This window comes from Rhinichthys klamathensis, unplaced genomic scaffold (assembly GCF_029890125.1).
Source record: "Rhinichthys klamathensis goyatoka isolate OS25496 unplaced genomic scaffold, OSU_Roscu_1.1 h1tg001095l_1, whole genome shotgun sequence".
Lineage (NCBI taxonomy): Eukaryota > Metazoa > Chordata > Actinopteri > Cypriniformes > Leuciscidae > Rhinichthys > Rhinichthys klamathensis.
In genome coordinates, this window is record NW_026607339.1 from 242,501 (window position 1) to 262,471 (window position 19,971).

At 46.9% G+C, this 19,971-nt stretch overlaps 1 protein-coding gene and 1 long non-coding RNA gene across 2 annotated transcripts in view; one reads left to right on the forward strand and one right to left on the reverse strand.

The window, feature by feature from the left end:
* The window catches only part of ddx46 (DEAD (Asp-Glu-Ala-Asp) box polypeptide 46), a gene marked incomplete at its 5' end in the record, with an annotated part of 50,555 nt that extends 40,589 nt beyond the window's left edge, over nt 1-9,966 (reverse strand). Inside the window, 2 exon segments of the mRNA XM_056244784.1 lie at nt 8,215-8,335; nt 9,801-9,966. Coding sequence (XP_056100759.1) covers nt 8,215-8,335; nt 9,801-9,966 — 287 coding nt within the window.
* On the forward strand, nt 2,490-2,650 carry LOC130079509 (uncharacterized). The gene is made up of 2 exons (XR_008806469.1): nt 2,490-2,540; nt 2,582-2,650. It is a non-coding gene; the product is annotated as an uncharacterized LOC130079509 (long non-coding RNA).
* Nucleotides 9,967-19,971: the final 10,005 nt, after the last annotated feature.

Sequence of the window (19,971 nt, forward strand, 5' to 3'; positions counted from 1 at the left end):
ACACACTCGCTGTACACACACACTCGCTGTACACACACACACACACACACACTCGCTGTACACACACACACGCTGTACACACACACTCGCTGTACACACACACTCGCTGTACACACACACTCGCTGTACACACACACTCGCTGCACACTCGCTGTACACACACACTCGCTGTACACACACACTCGCTGTACACACACACTCGCTGTACACACACACTCGCTGTACACACACACACACTCGCTGTACACACACACTCGCTGTACACACACACTCGCTGTACACACACACTCGCTGTACACACACTCGCTGTACACACACACTCGCTGTACACACACACTCGCTGTACACACACACACACTCGCTGTACACACACACACTCGCTGTACACACACACTCGCTGTACACACACACTCGCTGTACACACACACTCGCTGTACACACACACTCGCTGTACACACACACTCGCTGTACACACACACTCGCTGTACACACACACACACACTCGCTGTACACACACCCGCTGTACACACACACTCGCTGTACACACACACTCGCTGTACACACACACTCGCTGTACACACACACTCGCTGTACACACACACACTCGCTGTACACACACACACTCGCTGTACACACACACACACTCGCTGTACACACACACTCGCTGTACACACACACACACTCGCTGTACACACACACTCGCTGTACACACACACACTCACTCGCTGTTCACACACACTCGCTGTACACACACACTCGCTGTACACACACACACTCGCTGTACACACACACACTCGCTGTACACACACACACTCGCTGTACACACACACTCGCTGTACACACACACTCGCTGTACACACACACACACTCGCTGTACACACACACACACACTCGCTGTACACACACACACACTCGCTGTACACACACACTCGCTGTACACACACACTCGCTGTACACACACACACGCTGTACACACACAGTCGCTGTACACACACACTCGCTGTACACACACACACACTCGCTGTACACACACACACACACACACACTCACTGTACACACACACACACACACACACTCGCTGTACACACACACACTCGCTGCACACACACACACACTCGCTGTACCACTCAATGTACACACACACACTCGCTGTACACACACACACACTCGCTGTACCACTCGCTGTACACACACACACTCGCTGTACACACACTCGCTGTACACACACACACACTCGCTCTACACACACACACTAGCTGTACACACACACTCGCTGTACACACACACACGCTCGCTCTACACACACACGCTAGCTGTACACACACACACTAGCTGTACACACACACTCGCTGTACACACACACACTCGCTGTACACACACACACACTCGCTGTACACATACACACTCGCTGTACACACACACACTCGCTGTACACACACACTCGCTGTACACACACACACACTCGCTGTACACACACACACACACACTCGCTGTACACACACACACACTCGCTGTACACACACACACACACTCGCTGTACACACACACACTCGCTGTACACACAGACTCGCTGTACACACACACTCGCTGTACACACACACTCGCTGTACACACACACACACTGTACACACACACACACACACACTCGCTGTACACACACACACTCGCTGTAAACACACACACTCGCTGTACACACAAATACTCGCTGTACACACACACTCGCTGTAAACACACACACTCGCTGTACACACAAATACTCGCTGTACACACACACACTCGCTGTACACACACACACACTCGCTGTACACATACACACTCGCTGTACACACACACTCGCTGTACACACACACACTCGCTGTACACACACACACTCGCTGTACACACACTCGCGCTGTACACACACACTCTCGCTGTACACACACACTCTCGCTGTGTACACACACACTCGCTGTACACACACTCGCTGTACACACGCACACTCTCGCTGTACACACACACACTTGCTGTACACACACACACTCGCTCTACACACACACACTCTCGCTGTACACACACACTCTCGCTGTACACACGCACACTCTCGCTGTACACACACACACACTCGCTCTACACACACACTCTCGCTGTACACACACACTCGCTGTACACACACACTCGCTGTACACACACACACTCGCTGTACACACACACACTCGCTGTACACACACACACTCGCTGTACACACACTCGCGCTGTACACACACACTCTCGCTGTACACACACACTCTCGCTGTGTACACACACTCGCTGTACACACACACACTCGCTGTACACACGCACACTCTCGCTGTACACACACACACTTGCTGTACACACACACACTCGCTCTACACACACACACTCTCGCTGTACACACACACTCTCGCTGTACACACACACACACTCGCTCTACACACACACTCTCGCTGTACACACACACACACTCGCTCTACACACACACACTCTCACTGTACACAGATCAGTGGATATTTGACTGGTTTTGTCCGTCCTTCTGTTAGATGTTGAATATCTGTCAGCTGTTAAATTTAACTACACAATTAGATGATACCAGTTTAGCTCAACCAGTGACCAAGCAATGCTTCATGTTGTTCAGTGTGTGTGTAAAAAGAGCATTAGCAACTACAGAAAACACACTTCAGCAGAACATCATCAGCTCAAAGTGGAGGAATCATTATTGCTCCCACATCTTGCCTAACAAGCTGAAGCCTGCTTGCTCATACTTTTGTCAACTAAGGTTCTTATGAGATATATTTTCCTCTTTTATTTACGGTCAATAATTTAAGATATTCGAGGTCTCCAAAATACTAGTGGAATACTTTACCACACACTTCTGTGCAAGAAGTGGAAACTCACAATGACTCATGATGATCCAATCTCCCTCCAAAAAATTTGGGAAGGGATGCAGCAAATTAAGACTGAGATGATTTTCCATCTGGACTCGAAACTGGATATTATCAATCAGAGCTTAAACAAAATTGAAGGCTCAGTTGCTATACTTGGTGAACATGTGACAGAACTTGAGCAGAGAGTGAGTTCCAATGAAGATGATGTGCGCGATCTGATACAACGAGTGAAAACACTAGAAAAGGAAAACTCCGACCTGATTGAACGTACTGAAGCTGCGGAGAATCGCAGTCGTGCCTCCAACCTTCGTTTTATATCTGTTCCTGAGAAATCAGAGGGCAGTGATATCTACAGCTTTATGAATCGCCTGATACCGCAGCTCCTAGGCGTGGAGAATCTCCCTGCTCCTCTGGTTATTCAACGGTGTCATCGCACTCCTCTCTTTGATAAGTTCAACTCCACCAGACCAAGGCCAATCCTGGTTAAATTTCTTCATTTCCAGGACAAGTTAAATATTCTGAAGCTCTCAAGGGATAAAAACGAGCTTGTGTTCAATGGATCACGGATTCATATCTACCCTGACTTCAGCGCTGCTCTTACTGCGAAGCGACGGCAGTTTGACCCGGTAAAGAAAAAGCTTCGGGGTTTGGACTTTAAATATTCACTGATCTTCCCGTGCACGCTGAAAGTAATCCATGATGGCAAGGTAAACCTTTTCCAATCTCCTGAAGAGGTTGAAGTATTCCTCACTGATCTCTCCACTGACTCTCCTTGATATCTGAAGCTAACAGTAGCATAACCTTATCAATTAATATGAACTTTTTCTTTTCCTAAATTTGGGTATTTTCCCACCTTCAGTATCGAGTTGCTCCGGGGTGATAGATCTATGGACTACTACTGGGTGTTTCTGTAGCTTTTTGTTTGTTTGTCGTTAACTGTTGTAAACTTGAGTAGTTTACTTGAGTAGCCGCTGTTGTCGTAATGTGTTAAATTTGAGGTTTGACTTTTAAATTGGAATGAAATATAATTTATATTCTTTAGTTCATTGTTATTATTATGATTTATGGATGTCAATTGATATAACATTAAAATGAATTAGTATGTAGCCCATGGACCTTGTGCTGTTCATTTTTGCCTCTACTTTTGAGCTAAGCAGGCTGAGCTGTATGTTGTTTTATTATGCAGCTTATTTTTGTTTTTGTCTTTATCATTTTTTACTGTCCTGTGTGTGTATTTTTTTGTTGGTATGTGTTTATGGTGTGTGTATTGAGTACTTTATGTGTGCTGCTATGTGTTAGGAATAATGTTTGTGTTTATCTGATGTGTGGCTGTTGCTCTTTCACTGCTTTCATCCAACTCTCTTGTTTTGACTTGTTGCTATTATATTTTCAGGAAATACAATAGAAGGAATTAAAGGTTTGAGAATATTTCATTTGAATATTAGGAGCCTTGTATCAAAAATTGATGAACTTAGAGCCTGGGTTACTCATTATAAACCTAATATTGTTACTATTTCAGAAACATGGTTACACAGTAAAATTACTGATGAAAGTGTGGGAATTGATAATTTTGTTTTGTATAGATGTGATAGGGCATCTAGAGGTGGTGGGGTGGCCTCTTATGTTGCTGCGAACCTAGTTTCTGAGTGTCTTATTCCGAATGAAGAACCAGTTAATTTTGAAAGTCTCTTTATTAATATTACTTTTCATGATAATAAACATTTAACAATTGGTAACATATATAGGCCTCCGTCTTCTGCAAGTGACTCTATAAAATGTATATTAGCAACTATTAATTCTCTTGGAAGGCTGAATGAAATGATTATTTTGGGAGATTTCAATAGGAATTGGCTTGATCGTTCCTCCTCCATTGATAGAAATTTAATTAGCAGTGTAAATCTCACTCAGTTAATTAATGAACCCACTAGAGTTGATTATAGATCGTCATCCCTGCTGGACTGGATTTTAGTCACCCACCCTGAACGAATAGCTAAATCGGGTGTGATGTCAGACTGCCTAAGCGACCATTCTGTTATATTTTGTGTGTGGAAAATTAAAATTCGAAGCTCCCCTCCTAGAATTATTCGAGCGAGACAATGTAAGAATATTAATGTTCATTCTTTTATTCAGGACCTAATTGCAATTAGGTGGGAAAGATTTCAGTTAATTCCTTATGCGGACGATGCATTGACTTTTTTTTATTCAGAAATTACTAATGTAATTGATAAACATGCTCCCATGAAAACTAGTAGAGTTAAAGGCAGGCATTTACCCTGGATTAGCTCGAATCTAATAAGTCTTTTTAAACAAAGGGATAAAGCCTGGGCCAAATATCGCTCTTCTAAAGATGCTACAGACTGGGAAAATGTTAGATACCTCAGGAACCTATGTAAGACAAAAACAAGGAACGTGTTAGAAAAATAGCTTTTCTCGAGACTTTAGTAATTCTAGACAGTTCTGGAATCATTTGAATCACATTCTAAATAAAACAAAAAAAATTCCTATAAATCAGATAAAAATAAATAATGAAATTATTTCAGACCCAGTACTTATTTCGAAGGCTTTTAATCAGCATTTCTCTTCCATTTTTGACTCCCATCACTTTAACTCTTATGAGATGGCTGGTACCTCGATTTAAATAATACTAATAATTATTTTTCTTTTAGCAAAATCTCTCCAATTGATGTTTTTCATGCCATTTGTGAGCTAAATGACAATAGTAAAGCGGGTCCGGATGGTCTAGAAGCAAAATTTGTGAAACTTGCTGCTCATGTATTAATATATCCTCTTGCGGATTTATTTAACTTATCTTTATCTACTTGTGCATTTCCCTCGTTATAGAAATGTGCCAGAGTTACTCCTCTTTTCAAAGATGGTGATAGGTCCGATATGAACAATTTTCGTCCAATTTCTATTATTTGTACTACTGCAAAAATGTTTGAGAAACTTATTTTTAATCAATTATCAAAGTATATAACTCAATTCAATATTTTATCTCCATCACAATCTGGATTTAGACCTAATTTTTCCACTACTACTGCTCTACTGAAGTTCACAAATGATGTGCTGTCATCCTTTGATAAATCTCAATTCACAGGTGCAATCTTTATTGATCTTACTAAGGCTTTTGATTTGGTAGATCACTATCTTCTTCTTGACAAACTCTATTCCATTGGTTTGAATCAAAATGCTCTTTTTTGGTTTAATTCCTATCTTCATGGCAGACGCCAGTGCGTTGTTTTTCAGGGTTGCCAGTCCGACTATCTACTTGTAGATAAGGGTGTTCCACAAGGTTCCACCTTAGGACCACTTCTTTTTACCATTTTTATTAATGACCTGCCTCAAATGTGCTCTAAGTCTTTTGTTCATCTGTATGCTGATGACACTGTTATTTATACCTCTAACTCAGATCTATCACAAGTTTCTTACAATTTGACTTCAACCTGGTACAAAAATGGCTTCATAGTAACAAACTTTTACTGAATAGGAAGAAGTCATGTTGCATGTTGTTTGGAACCAGACGTAGTCGTGTTTACTCCTCTGAGTTACAAATTAATTTAGATAACGGGACTCTACTTGAGAAGGTCGACTTATTCAAATATCTTGGACTTTGGATTGACCCTGAACTTTCATTTAAACCACATATTGACTTTATTTCTAAAAAATCATATGCCTGTCTAAATGCACTGTACCGTTCTATTAATTGTTTCACTCTTCCTGTCAGAAAAAGAATAATCTCTCAGACGATACTGCCTATTATTGATTATGCTGATATTGTTTATCAGAATACGTCCGACACTAATTTAATGCCTCTTAATGTTGTAGTTAACTCGCTCTGTAGATTTGTTTTGAGGTGTCCTTATAGAACTCATCACTGTTTACTGTATGAATCACTAAACTGGTTGCAACCTAAATCAAGAAGGCAATTTCACTGGGTTCAGTTTATCTTTAAATGTGTTTATTTTAACTGTCCCTCCTATCTAAAACAGTATCTAATTCCATGCAGATCTTCATATCCTGTCAGACACATGCAATACCCTTTTTCTTTGTACCCAGAATTTATAAAGAAGTGGGACGTAGAACGTTTCAATATAAAGCTCCAAGTGACTGGAATAATCTCCCTCTTTCCTTGAGATCTATAACGTCTTTTCGCTTTTTCAGATCATCCCTATCTCTATACCTCAAAACAACTTGTCTATGCTTTTAACTTCTAAGTTAAATGCAATCCTTGTTTCATTTGTTTATCTGGTCAAATTTTTTCTCATTTTGTAATTTTGTTATTACTTTTTCTTATTTCATTCAATTTAATTTAAATTTATTAATTTACTGGTGATATTATTATTACTATTATAAATAGTAAATAACCTGTATTATTTAACTTGGAATAAAATATAAGTTAATGTGAGGGATCGGTGTGAGTGGGTGAGAGCTTGTGTATGAATTAGTTGTGTATGAATGAGTTTTGTATGTGTATTTGTAAAGTATGTTATGTAATGTTTTCTTATTATTTGTTTTTTTATATTTGTGTTTATAGGACCCTCTTGAAAATGAGATGTTGCATCTCAAGAGGCTATCCTCGAATAAATAAATTGAAAATTGAAAATAACATCTTTATAATGTTACTGGTAGTCTTATTGGGTATAATATGTTACAGTTTACTTTATTTTGGTCTCCTCACTTACATAAATGAACTATAGTGTCCTGATCACACTAGTGAAAAAAATATAACAAATTATATCTGGTGTCTGAATCATTGTTGGTTTGACTGTACATGTTCTCTAAATGTGACTTCCAAAACATCTGTTACTGTTTCATTGATTCGCCAAAAGCAGCTTAAATCGCTCGCACTGGAATATAGACGTGTGTGTGACTGTCTCCTGGTCACACGGCACCAAACTGATGATCTTCCTCACTGTTTCCGTCTTATTTTACATCTAAACATTCTTAAATCAAGAAGCATTTACTGGAGAAGAGAAATTACATTAAATCTAAAGTCTTGTTTTCTGTGAAACTGAACAAAATAAAGAGTTTATGATTAAAACAAGAACAAATGTCTGATAATAGATTCAGATCACTGTGTAAAGATCAATTACAGTGTGGTCAACGCAGTGATACAGAAGAGAACTCAGTCATTGTGTGTGTGCCTGTGAGTGTGTTTGTGTGTGTGTGTCTGTGCGCCTGTGTGTGTGTGTGTGTGTGTGTGTGCACCTGTGTGTGTGTGTGTGTCTGTGTCTGTGCACCTGTGTGTGTGTGTCTGCCTGTGTGTGTGTGTGTGTGTGTGTGTGTGTGTGTCTGTGCACCTGTGTGTGTGCGCGTGCGTGTGTGACTCACTTCTTCAGCGCGTTCATCACTTTCATGGAGATGCCACACTGCACCCAGGACTTGATGGGCTTCGGGCAGCCTTTGCCTTTCACGACGATGCCCTCCAGCTCCAGGCGGTACTCGTTCACCTCTGGGGAGGAAACGCATCATCAGCTCGCTGAGCATCATGGGTAACAGCACATCACTGTAGAACTGGCTCTGATGGATCTCGAAAATTTGAGTCCTCATCATCATCATCCTTACTATTATTATTATTATGATGTAGTAACAGTTTCATAAAAGCAATCCCTACACTATCATCAGTGAAATCATCAATTCAGAAAGCGTTCTCCCAGTGTTTCCTCTAGGATTTTTTCCAGCCGTGGTGGCAGGCCCATTTCGCCATGATATTCCCATTGGCCACCCCCTCCCCCTCCCCAGGTGTTTAAACCTCCCCTAAGTATTATAACATGAAAGGTTCCAATAAGAGCGGCAAAGCGATTATGCGCATCGCGTGCGCAGAGTGATGCACTTGAAGCAACGCGAAGTCACAGCGCAGCGCTTCACATTGAAAAGCTCAAAGCACAAAGCGAAGAGATTATATCTATCTATGCTTAATGTATTATATCTATGCAACAGTTTATTGAGCCTTTTCTTTGAACAGTTTTAAATTTCAGTTACAGTGCGCATGAAGAACAGTTCATAGTGCTCTCTACTCTAGTGCTGTAAGTTAATCTAACAGACACCCAGGAGAAAGGAATATGATTTAGAAAGCGCTATAAAATCCAGCAAGATAAAGTCATTTTATGCAAACTATAGACCTTTATCTACAAATAAAGTATAGTAATGGGAACATTGATCTTGAAGAGAGTGTCGTCGTGTTACTGTCGTAATCGAACGTGACGCGCTGTGTGAATGCTGAATGGAGAATGACTGAGGAGAGAAGAGTTTCCATTAACTTTAACTTAACGACTTAAATATTCATTTTTACCTCACATTATGCTCTTGAATGACTTTAGAAGTCTTGGAATATAGTGCGAAAACTTTATGGTGCTTTACAATGTTTTTTATGCCTTTAGCTTAACAATAACAATAGTACTATGCACAATATCGGACCTCACTGAGAAGCTGCAGCGTGGCGGGATGATTTTAGGTGTGGCGGCCCGCCACGGCAGAATGAATGTAGAGGAAACACTGGTTCTCCGCAATAAAAGGGTCATGACATGGATTTTTGAATTATTATTTAATGTTCCCTGAGGTTCACTTATAAACTTAAAGTTTATTACACCAAAAAACGCGAGCCGAACGAATTAGTGCAGTGGGCGGAGCCTATGGTGTGATCTATAACTATTGGTCGATGTCTTACACTGCATATGTAAATGTATTTTCCCGTGTGATGTCACAGATCCCGCAATATCAAAACGAGCTGTATTTCGAGCTAGATTAAATAAATGCTTTGGAGGTTTAAGCTCTGAAACTCGTGGGATGTTTTAATGGTACAATTATATCCTGTGTGTCAGATTTGCCTCCTCATGTCATGACCCCTGTGACCCCCAGAAGGAGCCAGGAGCAGCGGTGCTGAAGAGTGATGTCAGGTCAGTGTGTGTGGAGCAGACCTTCGGGGCTCATCCGGGCCAGCTCCGGCACTTCCACGTAGAAGTTCTTGCGGAACGGTTCATATTCGATCTTCTGATGATCAACCGGCTCCAGAACTTTCCTCTGTTTCGTCTGAAAGCCTGTGAGGGCCGTCTGCAGGTCCACGACCTCTTCCTCTGACGAATACTAAAGAGAGAGAGAGAGAGAGAGAGAGAGAGAGAGAGAGAGAGAGAGAGAGAGAGAGAGAGAGAGAGAGAGAGAGAGATGAAAATGAGAACAGCATTCTTATTTATAGATATAATTATCTTATTTGCAAAAATTATATCTGGTGTCTGATTAATGTTTGGTTTGACTGTACATGTCATGAAATGGGCATAAGAGCATGTAGCGGTGTGTGTGTGTGTGAGAGATGAGGGATGTAGCGGTGTGTGTGTGTGAGAGATGAGGCATGTAGCGGTGTGTGTGTGTGTGAGAGATGAGGCATGTAGCGGTGTGTGTGTGTGTGTGTGAGAGAGATGAGGCATGTAGCGGTGTGTGTGTGTGTGAGAGATGAGGGATGTAGCGGTGTGTGTGTGTGTGAGAGATGAGGCATGTAGCGGTGTGTGTGTGTGTGAGAGATGAGGCATGTAGCGGTGTGTGTGTGTGTGTGTGTGAGAGATGAGGGATGTAGCGGTGTGTGTGTGTGAGAGATGAGGCATGTAGCGGTGTGTGTGTGTGTGTGTGAGAGAGATGAGGCATGTAGCGGTGTGTGTGTGTGTGAGAGATGAGGCATGTAGCGGTGTGTGTGTGTGTGAGAGATGAGGGATGTAGCGGTGTGTGTGTGTGTGTGAGATGAGGGATGTAGCGGTGTGTGTGTGTGTGAGAGATGAGGGATGTAGCGGTGTGTGTGTGTGTGTGAGAGATGAGGGATGTAGCGGTGTGTGTGTGTGTGAGAGATGAGGCATGTAGCGGTGTGTGTGTGTGAGAGATGAGGGATGTAGCGGTGTGTGTGTGTGTGTGTGTGTGTGTGTGTGAGAGATGAGGGATGTAGCGGTGTGTGTGTGTGTGTGTGAGAGATGAGGGATGTAGCGGTGTGTGTGTGAGAGATGAGGCATGTAGCGGTGTGTGTGTGTGTGAGAGATGAGGCATGTAGCGGTGTGTGTGTGAGAGATGAGGCATGTAGCGGTGTGTGTGTGTGTGTGTGTGAGAGATGAGGCATGTAGCGGTGTGTGTGTGAGAGATGAGGCATGTAGCGGTGTGTGTGTGTGTGTGTGTGAGATGAGGGATGTAGCGGGTGTGTGTGTGTGTGAGAGAGATGAGGGATGTAGCGGTGTGTGTGTGTGTGTGAGAGATGAGGCATGTAGCGGTGTGTGTGTGTGAGAGATGAGGCATGTAGCGGTGTGTGTGTGTGTGTGAGAGATGAGGCATGTAGCGGTGTGTGTGTGTGTGAGAGATGAGGCATGTAGCGGTGTGTGTGTGTGTGAGAGATGAGGCATGTAGCGGTGTGTGTGTGTGTGTGAGAGATGAGGGATGTAGCGGTGTGTGTGTGTGAGAGATGAGGGATGTAGCGGTGTGTGTGTGTGTGTGTGAGAGATGAGGCATGTAGCGGTGTGTGTGTGTGAGATGAGGGATGTAGCGGTGTGTGTGTGTGAGAGATGAGGCATGTAGCGGTGTGTGTGTGTGTGTGAGAGAGATGAGGGATGTAGCGGTGTGTGTGTGTGTGTGAGAGATGAGGGATGTAGCGGTGTGTGTGTGTGAGAGATGAGGCATGTAGCGGTGTGTGTGTGTGTGTGTGAGAGAGATGAGGCATGTAGCGGTGGTGTGTGTGTGAGAGATGAGGGATGTAGCGGTGTGTGTGTGTGTGAGAGATGAGGCATGTAGCGGTGTGTGTGTGTGTGAGAGATGAGGCATGTAGCGGTTGTGTGTGTGTGTGTGTGTGAGAGATGAGGGATGTAGCGGTGTGTGTGTGTGAGAGATGAGGCATGTAGCGGTGTGTGTGTGTGTGTGTGAGAGATGAGGCATGTAGCGGTGTGTGTGTGTGTGAGAGATGAGGCATGTAGCGGTGTGTGTGTGTGTGAGAGATGAGGGATGTAGCGGTGTGTGTGTGTGTGTGAGATGAGGGATGTAGCGGTGTGTGTGTGTGTGAGAGATGAGGGATGTAGCGGTGTGTGTGTGTGTGAGAGATGAGGGATGTAGCGGTGTGTGTGTGTGTGAGAGATGAGGCATGTAGCGGTGTGTGTGTGTGAGAGATGAGGGATGTAGCGGTGTGTGTGTGTGTGTGTGAGAGATGAGGGATGTAGCGGTGTGTGTGTGAGAGATGAGGCATGTAGCGGTGTGTGTGTGTGTGAGAGATGAGGCATGTAGCGGTGTGTGTGTGAGAGATGAGGCATGTAGCGGTGTGTGTGGTGTGTGTGTGAGAGATGAGGCATGTAGCGGTGTGTGTGTGAGAGATGAGGCATGTAGCGGTGTGTGTGTGTGTAGTGGTGGTGTGAGATGAGGGATGTAGCGGTGTGTGTGTGTGTGAGAGAGATGAGGGATGTAGCGGTGTGTGTGTGTGTGTGAGAGATGAGGCATGTAGCGGTGTGTGTGTGTGAGAGATGAGGCATGTAGCGGTGTGTGTGTGTGTGTAAGAGATGAGGCATGTAGCGGTGTGGTGTGTGTGAGAGATGAGGCATGTAGCGGTGTGTGTGTGTGTGTGAGAGATGAGGCATGTAGCGGTGTGTGTGTGTGTGTGAGAGATGAGGGATGTAGCGGTGTGTGTGTGTGAGAGATGAGGGATGTAGCGGTGTGTGTGTGTGTGTGTGTGAGAGATGAGGCATGTAGCGGTGTGTGTGTGTGAGATGAGGGATGTAGCGGTGTGTGTGTGTGTGAGAGAGATGAGGGATGTAGCGGTGTGTGTGTGTGTGTGAGAGATGAGGCATGTAGCGGTGTGTGTGTGTGTGAGAGAGATGAGGCATGTAGCGGTGTGTGTGTGAAAGATGAGGCATGTAGCGGTGTGTGTGTGTGTGTGTGAGAGATGAGGCATGTAGCGGTGTGTGTGTGTGTGTGTGAGAGATGAGGCATGTAGCGGTGTGTGTGTGTGTGAGAGAGATGAGGGATGTAGCGGTGTGTGTGTGTGTGTGTGTGTGTGTGAGAGATGAGGCATGTAGCGGTATGTGTGTGTGTGTGTGTGAGAGATGAGGCATGTAGCGGTGTGTGTGTGTGTGAGAGAGATGAGGCATGTAGCGGTGTGTGTGTGTGTGTGTGAGAGATGAGGCATGTAGCGGTGTGTGTGTGTGTGTGAGAGAGATGAGGCATGTAGCGGTGTGTGTGTGTGTGTGTGAGAGATGAGGCATGTAGCGGTGTGTGTGTGTGTGTGTGTGAAAGATGAGGCATGTAGCGGTTGTGTGTGTGTGTGTGTGAGAGATGAGGCATGTAGCGGTGTGTGTGTGTGTGAGAGAGATGAGGGATGTAGCGGTGTGTGTGTGTGTGTGAGAGATGAGGGATGTAGCGGTGTGTGTGTGTGAGAGATGAGGCATGTAGCGGTGTGTGTGTGTGTGTGAGAGATGAGGCATGTAGCGGTGTGTGTGTGTGTGTGAGAGATGAGGGATGTAGCGGTGTGTGTGTGTGTGAGAGATGAGGGATGTAGCGGTGTGTGTGTGTGTGTGTGAGAGATGAGGCATGTAGCGGTGTGTGTGTGTGTGAGAGATGAGGCATGTAGCGGTGTCTGTGTGTGTGTGTGAGAGATGAGGCATGTAGCGGTGTGTGTGTGTGTGAGAGATGAGGGATGTAGCGGTGTGTGTGTGTGTGTGTGAGATGAGGGATGTAAGCGGTGTGTGTGTGTGAGAGATGAGGCATGTAGCGGTGTGTGTGTGTGTGTGAGAGATGAGGCATGTAGCGGTGTGTGTGTGTGTGTGAGAGATGAGGCATGTAGCGGTGTGTGTGTGTGAGAGATGAGGCATGTAGCGGTGTGTGTGTGTGTGTGAGAGATGAGGGATGTAGCGGTGTGTGTGTGTGTGTGAGAGATGAGGATGTAGCGGTGTGTGTGTGTGAGAGATGAGGCATGTAGCGGTGTGTGTGTGTGTGAGAGATGAGGCATGTAGCGGTGTGTGTGTGTGTGTGAGAGATGAGGCATTGTGATGTAGCGTGTGTGTGTGTGAGAGATGAGGCATGTAGCGGTGTGTGTGTGTGTGTGTGAGAGATGAGGGATGTAGCGGTGTGTGTGTGTGTGAGAGAGATGAGGGATGTAGCGGTGTGTGTGTGTGTGAGAGATGAGGCATGTAGCGGTGTGTGTGTGTGTGAGAGATGAGGCATGTAGCGGTGTGTGTGTGTGTGAGAGATGAGGCATGTAGCGGTGTGTGTGTGTGTGAGAGATGAGGCATGTAGCGGTGTGTGTGTGTGTGTGAGAGATGAGGCATGTAGCGGTGTGTGTGTGTGTGTGAGAGATGAGGGATGTAGCGGTGTGTGTGTGTGTGAGAGATGAGGATGTAGCGGTGTGTGTGTGTGTGTGAGAGAGATGAGGCATGTAGCGGTGTGTGTGTGTGTGAGAGATGAGGCATGTAGCGGTGTGTGTGTGTGTGAGAGATGAGGCATGTAGCGGTGTGGTGTGTGTGAGAGATGAGGCATGTAGCGGTGTGTGTGTGTGTGTGAGAGATGAGGCATGTAGCGGTGTGTGTGTGTGTGAGAGATGAGGCATGTAGCGGTGTGTGTGTGTGAGAGATGAGGCATGTAGCGGGTGTGTGTGTGTGTGAGAGATGAGGGATGTAGCGGTGTGTGTGTGTGAGAGAGATGAGGCATGTAGCGGTGTGTGTGTGTGAGAGATGAGGGATGTAGCGGTGTGTGTGTGTGTGTGAGAGATGAGGATGTAGCGGTGTGTGTGTGTGTGAGATGAGGGATGTAGCGGTGTGTGTGTGTGAGAGATGAGGCATGTAGCGGTGTGTGTGTGTGTGAGAGATGAGGGATGTAGCGGTGTGTGTGTGTGAGAGATGAGGCATGTAGCGGTGTGTGTGTGTGTGAGATGAGGGATGTAGCGGTGTGTGTGTGTGAGAGAGATGAGGCATGTAGCGGTGTGTGTGTGTGGTGAGAGATGAGGCATGTAGCGGTGTGTGTGTGTGTGTGAGAGATGAGGCATGTAGCGGTGTGTGTGTGTGTGAGATGAGGGATGTAGCGGTGTGTGTGTGTGTGAGAGATGAGGCATGTAGCGTGTGTGTGTGTGTGAGAGATGAGGATGTAGCGGTTGTGTGTGTGTGAGAGATGAGGATGTAGCGGTGTGTGTGTGTGTGAGATGAGGGATGTAGCGGTGTGTGTGTGTGTGTGAGATGAGGGATGTAGCGGTGTGTGTTGTGTGTGAGAGATGAGGGCATGTAGCGGTGTGTGTGTGTGTGAGAGATGAGGCATGTAGCGGTGTGTGTGTGTGAGAGATGAGGGCATGTAGCGGTGTGTGTGTGTGTGTGAGAGATGAGGGATGTAGCGGTGTGTGTGTGTGTGAGAGATGAGGCATGTAGCGGTGTGTGTGTGTGAGAGATGAGGGATGTAGCGGTGTGTGTGTGTGAGAGATGAGGCATGTAGCGTGTGTGTGTGAGAGATGAGGCATGTAGCGGTGTGTGTGTGTGAGAGATGAGGCATGTAGCGGTGTGTGTGTGTGTGAGAGATGAGGATGTAGCGGTGTGTGTGTGTGTGTGAGAGATGAGGCATGTAGCGGTGTGGTGTGTGTGAGAGATGAGGATGTAGCGGTGTGTGTGTGTGTGTGAGAGATGAGGCATGTAGCGGTGTGTGTGTGTGTGTGAGAGATGAGGCATGTAGCGGGTGTGTGTGTGTGTGAGAGATGAGGGATGTAGCGGTGTGTGTGTGTGAGAGATGAGGCATGTAGCGGTGTGTGTGTGTGGAGAGATGAGGGATGTAGCGGTGTGTGTGTGTGTGAGAGATGAGGCATGTAGCGGTGTGTGTGTGTGTGAGAGATGAGGATGTAGCGGTGTGTGTGTGTGAGAGATGAGGATGTAGCGGTGTGTGTGTGTGTGAGAGATGAGGCATGTAGCTGTGTTTGTGTGTGTGAGAGATGAGGGATGTAGCGGTTGTGTGGTGTGTGAGAGATGAGGCATGTAGCGGTGTGTGTGTGTGTGAGAGATGAGGGATGTAGCGGTGTGTGTGTGTGAGATGAGGCATGTAGCGGTGTGTGTGTGTGAGAGATGAGGGATGTAGCGGTGTGTGTGTGTGAGAGAGATGAGGCATGTAGCGGTGTGTGTGTGTGTGAGAGATGAGGCATGTAGCGGTGTGTGTGTGTGTGAGATGAGGGATGTAGCGGTGTGTGTGTGTGTGTGAGAGATGAGGCATGTAGCGGTGTGTGTGTGTGTGAGAGATGAGGATGTAGCGGTGTGTGTGTGTGTGTGTGTGAGAGTGATGAGGATGTAGCGGTGTGTTGTGTGTGTGAGAGATGAGGATGTAGCGGTGTGTGTGTGTGTGAGAGATGAGGGCATGTAGCGGTGTGTGTGTGTGTGTGAGAGATGAGGGATGTAGCGGTGTGTGTGTGTGTGAGAGATGAGGGCATGTAGCGGTTGTGTGTTGTGTGTGAGAGATGAGGCATGTAGCGGTGTGTGTGTGTGTGTGAGAGATGAGGCATGTAGCGGTGTGTGTGTGTGTGAGAGATGAGGCATGTAGCGGTGTGTGTGAGATGATTACGGTTGTGTGTGAGAGATGAGGCATGTAGCGGTGTGTGTGTGTGAGAGATGAGGCATGTAGCGGTGGTGTGTGTTGTGTGTGTGAGAGATGAGGCATGTAGCGGTGTGTGTGTGTGAGAGATGAGGCATGTAGCGGTGTGTGTGTGTGTGTGAGAGATGAGGCATGTAGCGGTGTGTGTGTGTGTGAGAGATGAGGCATGTAGCGGTGTGTGTGTGTGTGTGTGAGAGATGAGGGATTGTAGCGGTGTGTGTGTGTGAGAGATGAGGCATGTAGCGGTGTGTGTGTGTGTGAGATGAGGCATGTAGCGGTGTGTGTGTGTGTGTGAGAGATGAGGCATGTAGCGGTGTGTGTGTGTGTGTGAGAGATGAGGCATGTAGCGGTGTTGTGTGTGTGTGTGAGAGATGAGGCATGTAGCGGTTGTGTGTGTGAGAGATGAGGCATGTAGCGGTGTGTGTGTGTGTGTGAGAGATGAGGGATGTAGCGGTGTGTGTGTGTGTGTGAGAGATGAGGCATGTAGCGGTGTGTGTGTGTGTGTGAGAGATGAGGGATGTAGCGGTGTGTGTGTGTGTGAGATGAGGCATGTAGCGGTGTGTGTGTGTGAGAGATGAGGCATGTAGCGGTGTGTGTGTGTGTGAGAGATGAGGCATGTAGCGGTGTGTGTGTGTGTTGTGAGAGATGAGGCATGTAGCGGTGTGTGTGTGTGTGAGATGAGGCATGTAGCGGTGTGTGTGTGTGAGAGATGAGGGCATGTAGCGGTGTGTGTGTGTGTGAGAGATGAGGCATGTAGCGGTGTGTGTGTGTGTGAGAGATGAGGGATGTAGCGGTGTGTGTGTGTGTGAGAGATGAGGCATGTAGCGGTGTGTGTGTGTGTGAGAGATGAGGCATGTAGCGGTGTGTGTGTGTGTGAGAGATGAGGCATGTAGCGGTGTGTGTGTGTGTGAGAGATGAGGCATGTAGCGGTGTGTGGTGTGTGAGAGAGATGAGGCATGTAGCGGTGTGTGTGTGTGTGAGAGATGAGGCGATGTAGCGGTGTGTGTGTGTGTGAGAGATGAGGCATGTAGCGGTGTGTGTGTGTGAGAGATGAGGCATGTAGCGGTGTGTGTGTGAGAGATGAGGCATGTAGCGGTGTGTGTGTGTGTGTGAGAGATGAGGCATGTAGCGGTGTGTGTGTGTGTGTGAGAGATGAGGCATGTAGCGGTGTGTGTGTGTGTGAGAGATGAGGCATGTAGCGGTGTGTGTGAGAGATGAGGCATGTAGCGGTGTGTGTGTGTGAGAGATGAGGCATGTAGCGGTGTGTGTGTGTGTGAGAGATGAGGCATGTAGCGGTGTGTGTGTGTGTGTGTGTGAGAGATGAGGCATGTAGCGGTGTGTGTGTGTGTGAGAGATGAGGCATGTAGCGGTGTGTGTGTGTGTGTGTGAGAGATGAGGCATGTAGCGGTGTGTGTGTGTGTGAGAGATGAGGGCATGTAGCGGTGTGTGTGTGTGAGAGATGAGGCATGTAGCGGTGTGTGTGTGGTGAGAGATGAGGCATGTAGCGGGTGTGTGTGTGTGTGAGAGATGAGGCATGTAGCGGTGTGTGTGTGTGTGAGAGATGAGGCATGTAGCGGTGTGTGTGTGTGTGTGGTGAGATGAGGCATGTAGCGTGTGTGTGTGTGTGGAGAGATGAGGGCATGTAGCGGTGTGTGTGTGTGAGAGATGAGGCATGTAGCGGTGTAAGTGTGTGTGTGTGTGAGAGATGAGGGCATGTAGCGGTGTGTGTGTGTGAGAGTGGGCATGTAGCGGTGTGTGGTGTGAGAGATGAGGCCATGTAGCGGTGTGTGTGTGTGTGTGAGAGATGAGGCATGTAGCGGTGTGTGTGTGTGTGAGAGAGATGAGGCATGTAGCGGTGTGTGTGTGTGAGAGATGAGGCATGTAGCGGTGTGTGTGTGTGGTGAGAGATGAGGGCATGTAGCGGTGTGTGTGTGTGTGAGAGATGAGGCATGTAGCGGTGTGTGTGTGTGAGAGATGAGGCATGTAGCGGTGTGTGTGTGTGTGAGAGATGAGGCATGTAGCGGTGTGTGTGTGTGAGAGATGAGCAGTGCGGTGTGTGTGTGAGATGAGGCATGTAGCGGTGTGGTGTGTGAGAGATGAGGCATGTAGCGGTGTGTGTGTTGTGTGAGAATGAGGCATGTAGCGGTGTGTGTGTGTGAGAGATGAGGGCATGAGCGGTGTGTGTGTGTGAGAGATGAGGCATGTAGCGGTGTGTGTGGTGTGAGAGATGAGGCATGTAGCGGTGTGTGTGTGTGTGAAGAGATGAGGCATGTAGCGGTGATGTGTGTGTGTGTGTGAGAGATGAGGCATGTAGCGGTGTGTGTGTGTGAGAGATGAGGCATGTAGCGGTGTGTGTGTGTGTGTGAGAGATGAGGGCATGTAGCGGTGTGTGTGTGTGTGAGAGATGAGGCATGTAGCGGTGTGGTGTGTGTGTGAGAGATGAGGCATGTAGCGGTGTGTGTGTTGTGAGAGATGAGGGATGTAGCGGATGTGTGTGTGTGTGTGTGAGAGATGAGGCATGTAGCGGTGTGTGTGTGTGTGAGAGATGAGGCATGTAGCGGTGTGGTGTGTGTGAGAGATGGTGTTGTCGTGTGAGAGATGAGGGCATGTAGCGGTGTGTGTGTGTGAGAGATGAGGCATGTAGCGGTGTGTGTGTGTGAGAGATGAGGCATGTAGCGGTGTGTGTGTGTGTGAGAGATGAGGCATGTAGCGGTGTGTGTGTGTGTGAGAGATGAGGCATGTAGCGGTGTGTGTGTGAGTGAGATTGATGAGGCATGTAGCGGTGGTGTGTGTGTGTCGTGAGAGATGAGGCATGTAGCGGTGTGTGTGTGTGTGAGAGATGAGGCATGTAGCGGTGTGTGTGTGTGTGAGAGATGAGGCATGTAGCGGTGTGTGTGGTGAGAGATGAGGCATGTAGCGGTGTGTGTGTGTGAGATGAGGCATGTAGCGTGTGTGTGTGTGAGAGATGAGGCATGTAGCGGTGTGGTGTGTGTGAGAGATGAGGGCATGTAGCGGTGTGGTGTGTGTGAGAGATGAGGCATGTAGCGGTTGTGTGTGTGAGAGATGAGGCATGTAGCGGTGTGTGTGTGTGTGAGAGATGAGGCATGTAGCGGTGTGTGTGTGTTGAGAGATGAGGCATGTAGCGGGTGTGTGTGTGTGTGTGAGAGAATGAGGCATGTAGCGGTGTGTGTGTGTGAGAGATGAGGCATGTAGCGGTGTGTGAGTGTGTGAGAGAATGAGGCATGTAGCGGTGTGTGTGTGTGAGAGAGAGGCATGTAGCGTGTGTGTGTGTGTGAGAGATGAGGCATGTAGCGGTGTGTGTGTGTGTGAGAGATGAGGCATGTAGCGGTGTGTGTGTGTGTAGAGAGAGATGAGGCATGTAGCGTGTGTGGTGTGTGTGTGAGAGAAGAGGCATGTAGCGGTAGATTGTGTGTGTGAGTGAGATGAGGCATTAGCCGGTGTGTGTGTGTGAGAGATGAGGCAATGTAGCGGTGTTGTGTGTGTGTTTGAGAGATGAGGGATGTTGCG